Below are 15,142 nucleotides of genomic sequence, written 5' to 3' on the forward strand. Positions count from 1 at the left end.
ACCATTACATTTTGATTTCGTTTTGTTTACGAAAACGGTCGAGTCTTTCTGAAAACGGTCTCAAGAATCCAGTGAAGATTACGAAGTGGGACTTGCTGCAGGATCTAGATTTTTCTTCTTTGAGCTCACTGGTCTCACCTTAGGGCCCCTCCCATCGGAGGTTCGAGTCCTCCCTCGGGCATGCGCGTGCGCGCGCGCGCCCGCGCGCGCCTGTGTGTGTGTGTGTGTGTGTATTTGAACATCATACTGTAACTCGTTCTCTGGAAGCTACTCTGCAGGTGAAGTTCAACATAACTCTGATGGAGAGCGTCATACATTATCATCTCGCTCCTCAGAACTTTTCTTCAACGTAACATTATAGAAGCGGAAATTTTGACGGAAAATAACACAGGCGAGTGAGTGTTCATACCCTGAATCTCACTTATTCCTGTCAATTCACGATTTCGCTTTAAACATGTACAATTCTTCGTAAGCTTATGTTATGCCATGACCGTAAACAAAGTACGAGGCCAGACGCTGTGTGTTTTGGGTATTGACCTTATTGTCAGCTGCTTTTTCATTGGCAACTCTATGTGACTCTCTCCTGTATTAGTCAAGTAAACAACCTCTCCGTTCATGTCTCGTATCATATTACTTCAAACAGTGTATACATCGAAGTCTTGCCGCGCGGAGTGGCCGCGTGGTTTCTACATCTACATCTACATTGATACTCCGCAAGCCACCCAACGGTGTGTGGCGGAGGGCACTTTACGTGCCACTGTCATTACCTCCCTTTCCTGTTCCAGTCGCGTATGGTTCGCGGGAAGAACGACTGTCTGAAAGCCTCCGTGCGCGCTCTAATCTCTCTAATTTTACATTCGTGATCTCCTCGGGAGGTATAAGTAGGGGGAAGCAATATATTCGATACCTCATCCAGAAACGCACCCTCTCGAAACCTGGCGAGCAAGCTACACCGCGATGCAGAGCGCCTCTCTTGCAGAGTCTGCCACTTGAGTTTATTAAACATCTCCGTAACGCTATCACGGTTACCAAATAACCCAGTGACGAAACGCGCCGCTCTTCTTTGGATCTTCTCTATCTCCTCCGTCAACCCGACCTGGTACGGATCCCACACTGATGAGCAATACTCAAGTATAGGTCGAACGAGTGTTTTGTAAGCCACCTCCTTTGTTGATGGACTACATTTTCTAAGCACTCTCCCAATGAATCTCAACCTGGTACCCGCCTTACCAACAATTAGTTTTATATGATCATTCCACTTCAAATCGTTCCGTACGCATACTCCCAGATATTTTACGGAAGTAACTGCTACCAGTGTTTGTTCCGCTATCATATAATCATACAATAAAGGATCCTTCTTTCTATGTATTCGCAATACATTACATTTGTCTATGTTAAGGGTCAGTTGCCACTCCCTGCACCAAGTGCCTATCCGCTGCAGATCTTCCTGTATTTCGCTACAATTTTCTAATGCAACAACTTCTCTGTATACTACAGCATCATCCGCGAAAAGCCGCATGGAACTTCCGACACTATCTACTAAGTCATTTACATATATTGTGAAAAGCAATGGTCCCATAACACTCCCCTGTGGCACGCCAGAGGTTACTTTAACGTCTGTAGACGTCTCTCCATTGATAACAACATGCTGTGTTCTGTTTGCTAAAAACTCTTCAATCCAGCCACACAGCTGGTCTGATATTCCGTAGGCTCTTACTTTGTTTATCAGGCGACAGTGCGGAACTGTATCGAACGCCTTCCGGAAGTCAAGAAAAATAGCATCTACCTGGGAGCCTGTATCTAATATTTTCTGGGTCTCATGAACAAATAAGGCGAGTTGGGTCTCACACGATCGCTGTTTCCTGAATCCATGTTGATTCCTACATAGTAGATTCTGGGTTTCCAGAAATGACATGATACGCGAGCAAAAAACATGTTCTAAAATTCTACAAGAGATCGACGTAAGAGATATAGGTCTATAGTTTTGCGCATCTGCTCGACGACCCTTCTTGAAGACTGGGACTATCTGTGCTCTTTTCCAATCATTTGGAACCCTCCGTTCCTCTAGAGACTTGCGGTACACGGCTGTTAGAAGGGGGGCAAGTTCTTTCGCGTACTCTGTGTAGAGTCGAATTGGTATCCCGTCAGGTCCAGTGGACTTTCCTCTATTGAGTGATTCCAGTTGCTTTTCTATTCCTTGGACACTTATTTCGATGTCAGCCATTTTTTCGATTGTGCGAGGATTTAGAGAAGGAACTGCAGTGCGGTCTTCCTCTGTGAAACAGCTTTGGAAAAAGGTGTTTAGTATTTCAGCTTTACGCGTGTCATCCTCTGTTTCAATGCCATCATCATCCCGTAGTGTCTGGATATGCTGTTTCGAGCCACTTACTGATTTAACGTAAGACCAGAACTTCCTAGGATTTTCTGTCAAGTCGGTACATAGAATTTTACTTTCGAATTCAATGAACGCTTCACGCATAGCCCTCCTTACGCTAACTTTGACATCGTTTAGCTTCTGTTTGTCTGAGAGGTTTTGGCTGCGTTTAAACTTGGAGTGGAGCTCTCTTTGCTTTCGCAGTAGTTTCCTAACTTTGTTGTTGTACCACGGTGGGTTTTTCCCGTCCCTCACAGTTTTACTCGGCACGTACCTGTCTAAAACGCATTTTACGATTGCCTTGAACTTTTTCCATAAACACTCAACATTGTCAGTGTCGGAACAGAAATTTTCGTTTTGATCTGTTAGGTAGTCTGAAATCTGCCTTCTATTACTCTTGCTAAACAGATAAACCTTCCTCCCTTTTTTTATATTCCTATTAACTTCCATATTCAGGGATGCTGCAACGGCCTTATGATCACTGATTCCCTGTTCTGTACATACAGATTCGAAAAGTTCGGGTCTGTTTGTTATCGGTAGGTCCAATATGTTATCTCCACGAGTCGGTTCTCTGTTTAATTGCTCGAGGTAATTTTCGGATAGTGCACTCAGTATAATGTCACTCGATGCTCTGTCCCTACCACCCGTCCTAAACATCTGAGTGTCACAGTCTATATCTGGTAAATTGAAATCTCCACCTAAGACTATAACATGCTGAGAAAATTTATGTGAAATGTATTCCAAATTTTCTCTCAGTTGTTCTGCCACTAATGCTGCTGAGTCGGGAGGTCGGTAAAAGGAGCCAATTATTAACCTAGTTCGGTTGTTTAGTGTAACCTCCACCCATAATAATTCACAGGAACTATCCACTTCTACTTCACTACAGGATAAACTACTACTAACAGCGATGAACACTCCACCACCGGTTGCATGCAATCTATCCTTTCTAAACACCGTCTGTACCTTTGTAAAAATTTCGGCAGAATTTATCTCTGGCTTAAGCCAGCTTTCTGTACCTATAACGATTTCAGCTTCGGTGCTTTCTATCAGCGCTTGAAGTTCCGGTACTTTACCAACGCAGCTTCGACAGTTGACAATTACAATACCGATTGCTGCTTGGTCCCCGCATGTCCTGACTTTGCCCCGCACCCGTTGAGGCTGTTGCCCTTTCTGTACTTGCCCAAGGCCATCTAACCTAAAAAACCGCCCAGCCCACACCACACAACCCCTGCTACCCGTGTAGCCGCTTGTTGCGTGTAGTGGACTCCTGACCTATCCAGCGGAACCCGAAACCCCACCACCCTATGACGCAAGTCGAGGAATCTGCAGCCCACACGGTCGCAGAACCGTCTCAGCCTCTGATTCAGGCCCTCCACTCGGCTTTGAGGCGCCATGCACAGATTGCGCGGCCCCTCCCGTCGGAGGTTCGAGTCCTCCCTCGCGCATGTGTGTGTGTGTGTGTGTGTGTGTGTGTATGTGTGTGTGTGTGTGTGTGTGTGTGTGTGTGTGTATTTGAACATCGAACCTTATGCGACAAAAAATTCCGCACGTACGAAGTCTCGGGCACAGGTATAAATGGAAATGTCGTGTGACGAAGGCCTCCCGTCGGGTAGACCGTTAGGTGTAAATGAATACCCAAGAAATGCTGGGTTTCTCAGCTAGCATTACATAAAGGTTGTCACAGTTTTCCACTGAAACTATAATCTCCACTTTTACACCATATACATATGAGGTAAAGTATTTCATTCACCTTTACACGTTATATGGATGTTTTCAACTGTGGTTCAGTTTCGATACATTAGATAATCTTTAGAAGTTGTATGGTCATGTTTGAGTTCAGTCGTTTACTCCTGATCCCTTGAAAATGAAGAAACTCAGTCCTTATAAGCCTTCATCAATCTTAGACGAATTGCCACTGCCGATTTCTAAAATAGTAGGAAAGATTAACCCTACAATATTTACGGTGAACCAGTATTCCATTTCAACAACTGCAACAAAACATGTACGACTGCTATAAAAAGCTGCACAAAGAACAATTCTGCATATCAAGTTCATATTCAGCTTACACGTATTAACATAAGAAATACAAAATGTCATTGATATGTAAGTCGTATTTGTGGTAGGCCGAGAAAATTTCACCTGTGACCACAGAGTAGAATGTCAGTTCACACAGCTGTACTTTAGCTCTGTTTAATGTAGTGTAGCCTAGATCTTAGAGCAGTGCAATAGAATTACAAGAAAATACCAGTCCAGGAAACATTACTCGTGCGGCGATTGAATTTGGTGTCCGTGGACGTACCGTGTTTGAGGTGTTATTGCAGGTAAAGCTGGCTGCAAATCTGGATCCCGTCTGCGAAGTGAGGCTACCCACTGGTCGGCTGGCATTCTATTGAACCCAGATGGCGCTTCACTTTTCTGTGTAGAGGTGTTTGAAGTATGACCTGTTTGAAGTCAGAGTACACCAACAAAGGACTTGTAATGAATTGTTACATAAACATATAATAGAGTTATGTTCTATGCAAATCAGAAAATTACAATACTTTCATTTAAACAGTGGTCCTGTTACTTTATTTATTAAATACTAGGGACGTTCAGTAAGTAAAGCAACTTATTTTTTTCTGAAAGCAGGTTGGTTTTATTCGGGATTCCAATACACCATATTATTTCTCCACTCTCTTGGCTATATAACCCTATTTTTTTAACATAATCTCCTTTCAATGCGGTAATCTTACGCCACCCTACTGGGAGGGCCTGTAAGCTCCCATGGTAGCACTCCACTGGTGTAAGTTAGGACCAACGTCTTGCTGTGTCATAACCTCCACATCATCCACGTATTGCTTCCTGTGGAGTGCATCCATCATTAGCCATAGATGGAAGCTCTTTATGGTCTTCTATTAGGTGACGCGAAACCCTGTGGGCACAAACCTCTGAGTACCCCAGATGGTGGACAACTGTGTCAGCACTACCAACAGAGACGTTCAGTTGAGTAGCGAAGTGTTTGTGATCCGTCGATAACCTCGAATGAGAATGTCTGCGTGTTCCAGTATTGTAGGAGTCACAGATGTGTGCGGTTAGCCGGTATGGATGAGATGGAACAGCTTTGCACGACCTCGTTGCGATGTTGACAGATGCCTAGCTTAACAAGTCACCGTGCCTTAGTCACAGCCAGGTCTCCGTAGGCATACTGCAAGCACCTATGAGCATCTGCGATGCTCTGGTTTTCCGCCAAAAGAAACTCAGTGACAGCTTTCTGCTTAGAACGCGACTCACCAGGAAAGTACTTGGGCCCGAACAAACACAAATACACCAAAATCGTGTGAGAAATAATGTAAAGGTCTGTTGTTGCACTAGTGATACTCCCGCATCTGCAAAACTCTGCAGTCGTCCGTTAGAGGCCTCTGCGTATGCCATGCCGCATTGCACACTGACCTGCCGGTACGCCAGTCGGGACCAGTAGGGACGGTGCGGTGTGCCTCTGAAGTTGCGTTTTGTGACATTATTTGTGTATTGAAGCGTCAGATGGCTCGGCGATTGGTAATCAATCCTGCTAATGTATTGCGATTGGTTGAGATGAGTCCCCTAGAACTTAGAACTACTTAAACCCATCTAACCTAAGGACATCACACACATCCATGCCCGAGGCAGGATTCGAACCTGCGACCGTAGCGTTCGCGCGGTTCCAGACCGTAGCGCCTATAACCGCTTGGCTACCCCGGCCGGCAGAAGACGATCATTCGCATGTTTTCTGGTATCTGTTATAGTGCAGAAATATGAGCATAAGTTAAAAACAGATACTGTTGTAACACTAACACATAATGATGATGATAGGAATGATAATGACGAACAACTCATTGCAAACGGTAGTGCTACGGCAAGTGCGGGAAGAGGCGATGGAAGCAGTGACAGTGAATACCAACTGTCTCCCAAGCAGAAGGTTAAAGTTGCAAGTATCATCACGGCGTTTGATGACAACACACTGGAGAACATATACGATGATTATTACGTAAGAGGTTTCGACACATACGACAAGCTTCTGAAAAGATACCCTAAACTGAAGTCTAAAAGCAATATTAAAAACATACTGGATTACGTGGCAAAGAAAAGAGAAGGAAATACAGTTTTCAAAGGAAATCGTACACTGCTGTTCAAGACCATCAAGGAGCGTGTAATGGCGAAATTCGATGAAGCGCGAGAATGCGGTTCCGCCGTTCACTATTGGCATTTACAACATTGGGCATTGGACGTAGCGCGAAATCTCGGGTGTAGAAACTTTACAGTTTCACTAGGATTTATTACTAATTTGAAAAAGGAGTTTAGGATAACATCACGCCGTATCACTGTGCTCCAAGCACGAAAAGATAAGGATGACGAAGAAGAGCTGATTGAAAGAGCTCAAACGTTTGTTGCTGACGCCAATGAGCATATCACGAGAGAAAATATCGATATTAGTTCTGTATGGAACTGTGATCAGAGTCAGCTCAGCTATGAACTTTCTTGTGACAGAACACTATCCTTGAAAGGGGAGAGAAACACTGTCGCGATGTTGCAATCAGTTAACTGTGCAACACATAGTTACACGATCGATATTGCTATATCAATGGACGGACGATTGGCAGACAAACTCTATATTTCCTTCCACGAATCCAGTGGAAAGTTTGGACCCCGCGTGTCAAGGGAAATAGAAACGCGGTGCCCTCCAAATGTCGTCGTCGATGCAAGTGTGAGTGGGAAGATGACGAAACAACATCTGAAGACGTTTTTTCTGTCAGTTTTGAATCCACATTTGTCGAGAAAGTCATTAGTACTTTGTGACTGCCGGTCTGGACATAAGGACGAACGAGTACTACTGGAAGCATCTGGTGGAAAACATGTAGATTTAAAAATCATTCCGCCTAAAACTACAAAATATGCACAACCTCTGGATGTGTATTTCTTTAGGCAATATAAAACATATGCCAAGACAATAACAGACTATATTAAACTACGTTCCAGTAATATGCAGCCGAAATTGCACAGCAGATTCTTTATCAAGAATATGCATTCTGTCATTTACAATAACTTATCTGCGGGAGTATACAGACCAAAGCTTCGTTACACGTGGCAGAACGCTGGCTACGATATTGGTGAGCCATCCAACAACTTCAAAAGTGTCACTGACGTGGCCTTCAACACTGATATTATAGAATGTGCAAAAACGCCATGCGATCAACTTGCATTTCTTCACTGTGCGTTTTGCAGTCATTCGTATTGCTCGGAGCATTTTATTGACATTCCGCATTTACATTTATAGTTAAGATTGCTGCATTGCGTATGGCATCTACAATTACATCTACAGTGATATCTAGAGCATGACTGCAGAGTTTTGCAGAAAAACGACACCCACCAGCACACTCAGTGGTACATAATGGTCCTGTAACCAAACGTTCATACAGATCTGTTTGTTCGAGCCCAAGTACTTTCCTGGTCAGTTACCGATATAGTTTAGAAGGTTGCGTACAGGGGCACCATCTATCGGAACGTCATGAACTATATGGGCTGAAGCGGGAATATTCCACAATGTCCCACAACAAATTCCACATTTTTTCATCTGAAATTGGCCGAAGAAAGTGTCGTATTGCTTATCTAACACCCCTCTTATGTTACATCTTATTAAAATAAACAAAGAAAGAGAACAAGATTCCACTTAGAATGAGCTTTTCTGTCTCACTACCTCAGAGTAGCTAGAGCGAAATAAGGAAGACGAATGAAACAAATATTTCCATAATTAAAAATTTGTACTCACCCCCCGCCCATTGCCGCGCCTCTATCACTGTATCCCTCCTTCTCTCCACCTCCACACCCTCCATCTCCTTCATCAGGGCAATTTCCAGCGCCTCCCCCTCCCGGATGATGAACTTCGCCGTAGCATCTACCCTTCCTTCCAACTATAACCTGGCCTTGCCCCCCCCCCCCCTTCCCAGGGTCCCCTTTTTCCTCTTCCCTCCTTCTCCCAGAGCGGATTTTCCTCCTTCCGCCCCCCCCCCCCCCCTGAGACCCTGCACCCCATACTTGCCTCTTTCCTTCCCACATCCCTCCCTACCTGGCTGGCCCTCTTCGGCGCGCCCCCGTCGATCTCCCCCCTCTCTTCCCCTCCCACCCTCCCGGTCTCCCTCATCTCCTTGCGCCTGGCAGATTCACCGTTTTGATCACTGTCAGAGTACCACGTCAGTGTTGTGTTTAGTGCTGTTTCTCCTGTGCGTCGAGAGGTGTGATTTTAATTGTGTGCTGGCATTGTACTTCGTGTCACTGTCAGTGTTTGTTTGTGCTACGCCATCCGGCGATACTTTTATGCTCTGGTCATACTATGCCTTGTGTTCTTTTAACTGTCCCAGTGTGTAGTTTTTTGTGTGCACTACTTTTTTACAGTTTTTATCTCCATTTTACAGTCGCCCCTTTTTTGTCTACTGTCTTCCATGATGTTCCCCCTTTTTTAAATCTATGTTCATCATGTTTTCTCCTTTTTATATTTTTAAATGTCTTCTATTGTTTGTTCTATGTCTTTCGGCTGAAGAGCAGCGCATATGCTGCTGCCAGCCCACCCCGATGGGGAATTGAAATATAATAAAGGGGGAAAAAAATTTGTACTCATTTCTCTGTCACCTGTAGTACCTTTAATGCATCCTTATACTGAGCTGAAAATGTACATTTTCTGTCAAAATAAGTTCAGATTTGATTTCTCTCCGCTGTTGTATTTTCATACGTGCTTTGTAGGAAAAAGACAGCCTTCCAGTTTTCCGAGAAATTGATTTGTATGTGACAGCCCTGCGGTAACTTATATGATAAGTAATTTTCTATATTTGAAGCTATCCACAGCAAAGTACTAGAATAGCAGGTCAGAAATTAGATGTAGGCATTTGCAGCATGTTAGTGCAAGAAAAAATGCACAATGGAGTGACAGCACTAGGTGACTTTCGTAACATTATCTAGAAACAGTATCAGCGTTTGTTTGTGTGGCCATCTTCCACAGCAAACATATAAATACTTGTTTTGCAAACCAAACTGCCTTTTCCTGCTGCTCTGACGTGAAGTGAGCTACAGAAACAGCACGTTTGACATTGCTAACACTAGTGGAATCCAGTTGGTATTTCGGTTCTAGGAGAGTAACTGCTCTCCCAAGTACTAGTACTATGAAAACCAAGGAAAAGAGACTGTGAACACAGTTTTGTCGAGAGACAAAACTGCAGTTCGCCGCACGGGATTAGCCGAGTGGTCAGAGGCGCTGCAGTCATGGACTGTGCGGCTGGTCCCGGCGGAGGTTCGAGTCCTCCCTCGGGCATGGGTGTGTGTGTTTATCCTTAGGATAATTTAGGTTACGTAATGTGTAAGCTTAGGGACTGATGCCCTTAACAGTAAAGTCCTATAAGACGTCACACACATCCGAACATTTTTGAGAACTGCAGTTCTAGGGACTAAGACACACTTCCTGAAAATAAAACAACAGTAACGAAAAGAAGGCACAGTGGAGCAGCCTCAGAGAGAACAAGAAGCAAGGCTTAGAGTTTAACGACCCATTGACGTTAAAGCCGTTAGAGACAGCGCAGTAAATCATTTAGAAAAGAATGAGGGTGAGAAATGTGACCTACTTGAGAATCCTGTCTCGGCATTTACCTAAAGGGAAACCAGCTAAAACTTAGACTAGGATGGCTGGAAAGGGGCTTGAGTTAAGGTTACTCACTGCGCCACATTACCCATTCAACATACATTGAAAGGCAAAGATCAGTAGCTTCCTGTGACTCTTGATGGTTTTCCATGACTAAGAAATGTATAGAGGTAGCGATGTAACTAAGAAATGCCACGAAGAGTGGTAGTGTAATGATTTCCGAGGAGTACTTTTGATCCTTGCAGTCCTACAGTCAGAGGGTGAAATTCATTGTGTTGCAGTAACTCACAAGCTTGACTATGTTTGAAGCGGTGATAAGATGGTTCAAATGGTTCAAATGGCTCTGAGCACTATGGGACTCAACTGCTGAGGTCATTAGTCCCCTAGAACTTAGAACTAGTTAAGCCTAACTAACCTAAGGACATCACAAACATCCATGCCCGAGGGAGGATTCGAACCTGCGACCGTAGCGGTCTTGCGGTTCCAGACTGCAGTGCCTTTAACCGCACGGCCACTTCGGCCGGCTCGGTGATAAGACACAGAGGTAAGTATGTACACTGATAAGCCAAAACATTAAGACCATTTGTTTACTTGCGTGTTGGTCCACCTGTAGATCGCAATACACCGCCGATTCTGCGTGTCATGGTTCGACAAGACTTGGTAGGTGTCTTGATGCATGTATCGACAGACGTCTATCCACAGGTGACGCAGTTCCTACAAATAACGGGATGGTGGTTTTTGGGCGAGGAGCTGATGCTCGACTGCATCCCAGATATTTTCCACCGGGTTCAGAACAAGCAAATTTGCCGGTCAAGTTGCGTTGCGACAAGGACAGTTACAGAGCTCGAAGGTATCGTCGCCGTCAGTGAAGACATCAAACAAGAAGGAATACAGGTTTTCCATAACAATGTTCACGCATACCATACCTGTCACCGTGTGTTCGACTACTATCACAGATCCCGTGGAAGCCCAGGTGAATGTCCCCCATAGGATAATACTGCCTGCGACCATGGCCCATTGCTTGCTTCGTGCATACTAGCTGCCACAAGATAGTATGAGTCATCCGACCGGTCGACACGTTTCCAACGATCCACGGACTAATTTCGATGATAACTTGCCCACAGTAATCATAACTGACGATGTTGTTGGATCAACATGGGAAGACGTAGGAGTCGTCTGCGGCAGAACCCTATGTTCAGCAATGTGCGCTCAACAGTGTGTTCTGAAGAACTTGAGCCTGCGTCATCACTGTTCTCTGTACTCAGATCTGCCACATGTTGTTGTTGTAGTGGTCTTCAGTCCTGAGACTGGTTTGATGCAGCTCTCCATGCTACTCTATCCTGTGCAAGCTTCTTCATCTCCTAGTACCTACTGCAACCTACATCCTTCTGAATCTGCTTAGTGTATTCATCTCTTGGTCTCCCTCTACGATTTTTACCCTCCACGCTGCCCTCCAATGCTAAATTTGTGATCCCTTGATGCCTCAAAACATGTCCTACCAACCGATCCCTTCTTCTAGTCAAGTTGTGCCACAAACTTCTCTTCTCCCCAATCCTATTCAATACCTCCTCATTAGTTACGTGATCTACCCACCTTATCTTCAGCATTCTTCTGTAGCACCACATTTCGAAAGTTTCTATTCTCTTCTTGTCCATACTAGTTATCGTCCATGTTTCACTTCCATACATGGCTACACTCCATACAAATACTTTCAGAAACGACTTCCTTACAAATCTATACTCGATGTTAACAAATTTCTCTTCCTCAGAAACGATTTCCTTGCCATTGCCAGTCTACGTTTTATATCCTCTCTACTTCGACCATCATCAGTTATTTTACTCCCTAAATAGCAGAACTCCTTTACTACTTTAAGTGTCTCATTTCCTAATCTAATTCCCTCAGCATCACCCGATTTAATTTGACTAAATTCCATTATCATCGTTTTGCTTTTGTTGATGTTCATCTTATATCCTCCTTTCAAGACACTGTCCATTCCGTTCAACTGCTCTTCCAAGTCCTTTGCTGTCTCTGACAGAATTACAATGTCATCGGCGAACCTCAAAGTTTTTACTTCTTCTCCATGAATGTTAATACCTACTCCGAATTTTTCTTTTGTTTCCTTTACTGCTTGCTCAATATACAGATTGAATAACATCAGGGAGAGGCTACAACCCTGTCTCACTCCTTTCCCAACCACTGCTTCCCTTTCATGCCCCTCGACTCTTATAACTGCCATCTGGTTTCTGTACAAATTGTAAATAGCCTTTCGCTCCCTGTATTTTACCCCTGCCACCTTTAGAATTTGAAAGAGAGTATTCCAGTCAACATTGTCAAAAGCTTTCTCTAAGTCTACAAATGCTAGAAACGTAGGTTTGCCTTTTCTTAATCTTTCTTCTAAGATAAGTCGTAAGGTTAGTATTGCCTCACGTGTTCCAACATATCGTCTGCCACATATCGTCGGATATCGTGACATACAGAGCGAGCACGCCTCCGGCCATCATGTTCTATGATGTGGCGTAGACTACCGACACCTCATCATCTACTCGTGGCTTCACCATTCTTCAACCACTTTTCATACGTATATGCTAATAACATACCATAGAACCTGGCGACTAGCTCCGTTGTTTCCAAGATGCTCGTTTCCAGGCGACTTTCCATAACAATTTGCCCTTTGTCAAAATCACTTACGTCACTGCATTTCTCCTTGCGGCTCATATCGTCGCCAGAATGGTTCCTCATTCGTATTCGCTATAATTATACAGCGTTATTCTAAAGTACATCCTGGTTTTCAGAAGACATACAGAAAGTAGACACATATGAGTGGAGAGAGCATTTTCCCAAGTTTTAAATTCACTTTACAGATGCTAGATATGGGCACAGTTTGTGGCAAGGCAAATGTTAATACGTGCGTGCAGTGCACTTAGGTTGCTGCTGCCGTTGCTACTTGGGAAGGTGCAACGGTAGCAGTCCTCTTTGGAGATCTGTTCAGTGGGTTGCGTATCTGCAGGCGTAAACAAATTCGATGCAACAATCCGGAGTGGATGGTTTACGAGTATCTACACTGATGGAGAAAAACCGCAACACGAAGGAGTTGTGCTACTTAAAAGCAAGTTGGCAGGCCTGCAGCCAATCTGTCTGCGTGCTAGACACGCTGGACCTATACCTGGAGTTGTGGTCTCGGGTGCGATTTCGTATGACAACAGGAGCACTCTCACGGTTATATTACGCACCCAGACTGCAAAACTGTACGTCAATCTACGTTAATTATGTTTTGATGTTGCGATTTTTTCCATCATTTTATGTTCTGATTTGCCTACCCCCTGATACTGCACTCTGCACTCTGCAACTACTTCACGGCATGTTTTACTGATCGAAATTTGGTGGGATATTCTGTATGCGTCATTTTATTGTGATGTCTTGTAGAGGTACGGAGCTGCTTGTGAATAACTCTATATACTTTCATTACTGCGTCACATGGATGCGTCATTCTACATCTGTATCTACACTTCGCAAAACACTGTGAAGCGCATTGCAGAGGGCACGTCCCATTGTACTAGCTATTACCGCTTTTTCCCTTTCCATTCATGCGTGGAGCGTAAGAAGAACGATTGCTTAAATGCCTGTGTACATGATGTAAAAAGTCTAACACTGTCTTCGCAATATGTACGGGAGATATACGTAGGGGGTTGTTACATACTCCTCGATTCATCACTTTAAGTTGGTTCTAGAAACTTTCCAGACGGGTTTTCACAGGATAGTTTGCGTCCATCGCAAACGTGTGCCAGTTCAGTCTCCTTTGTGGATTGAATGCATTTCCCTAGAATCCTACCAGTGAACAGCGCAGTATTACGCCTGCTATACCTAGCCTGTGTGATCGGTTCATTTCATACCCCTATATACTGTTACATCCAGCTATTTGCATGAGATGACCAATTCAAACTGTGACTCTTTTATATTATAGTCATAGAAAACTAACTTCTTTTTGTTTTTTGAAGTGCACAGTGTTTAATTTCGCGCACTTTGAAATCTTATCAGTATTTGACTGAATGTTTGTGCGGATTCTTTCAGGTAGTACTTCATTATATAACTGTCATCTGCGAGGTTACTGTTAATATTGTCCGCAGTGTTATTAATAAACAATATAAATAACAAGGGTCCCAACCCACTTTCCCAGAGCACGGCCGAAGTTACTTCTACATCTGTTGATGACTCTGCTTCCAAGATAACTGCTCCGTGCTCCCTCCAAAACATCCTCAATCCAGTCACTAATTTTGCTTGATACACAATACCCTCGAACTTTTGCTAATAAGCGTACATCTACGTCTACATCTACGTGATTACTCTGTTATAAAGTGCCTGGCAGAGGGTACAATGAAACACTTTCAAGCTGTCTCTCTACCGTTCCACTCTCGAACGGCTCGCGGGAAAAACTAGCACTTAAATTTTTCTGTGCAGGCCCTGATTTCTCTTATTTTATCGTGACGATCATTTCTCCATATGCAGGTGGGTTCCAACAGAATGTTTTCGTAATCGGAGAAGAAAACTGGTGATTCAAATTTCATGAGAAGATCCCGTCGCAACGAAAAACGCCTTTGTTTTAATGACTGCCTCTCCAATTCGCGTAACATGTCTGTGGCAATATCTCCCCTATTTCGCGATAGTACAAAACGAGCCGCCCTTCTTTGAACTTTTTCGATGACATACGTCAGTCCCACCTGATGCGGATCCCACACCGCACAGCAATACACCAAAATAGGGCGCACAAGCGTGGTGTAAGCCGTCTCTTTAGTAGACCTGTTGCGCCTTCTAAGTGTTCTGTCAGTGAATCGCAGTCTTTGGTTTGCTCTACCCACAACATGATCTATGTGATCGTTCCAGTTAAGGCTATTTGCAATTGTAATCCCTAAGCATTTAGTTGAATTTACAGTCTTAAAATTTGTGTCTTATCGCGTAATCGAAATTTAGCGGATTTCTTTTAGTACTCACGTGAATAAATTCACCCTTCTCTTTATTCAGGGTCAGTTGCAACTTATCGCACCGTGCATATATTTCATCTATATTTTGCAATTCGTTTTGGTCATCTGATGGCTTTGCAATACGGTAAATGACAGCATCATCCGCAAACAATC

General features: G+C 43.9%; 1 protein-coding gene across 1 annotated transcript in view; it reads right to left on the minus strand.

Moving 5' to 3' along the window:
• Positions 1-15,142, minus strand: part of LOC124721954 (katanin p60 ATPase-containing subunit A-like 1) — a 210,563-nt gene that overhangs the window by 92,325 nt on the left and 103,096 nt on the right. The window contains exon 4 of the mRNA XM_047247120.1: positions 4,674-4,815. Within this exon, the coding sequence (XP_047103076.1) occupies positions 4,674-4,815 (142 nt within the window). The remainder of the gene's footprint in view (positions 1-4,673; positions 4,816-15,142) is intronic.

This window comes from Schistocerca piceifrons, chromosome X (assembly GCF_021461385.2).
Source record: "Schistocerca piceifrons isolate TAMUIC-IGC-003096 chromosome X, iqSchPice1.1, whole genome shotgun sequence".
In the NCBI taxonomy this organism is placed as follows: Eukaryota; Metazoa; Arthropoda; class Insecta; order Orthoptera; family Acrididae; genus Schistocerca; species Schistocerca piceifrons.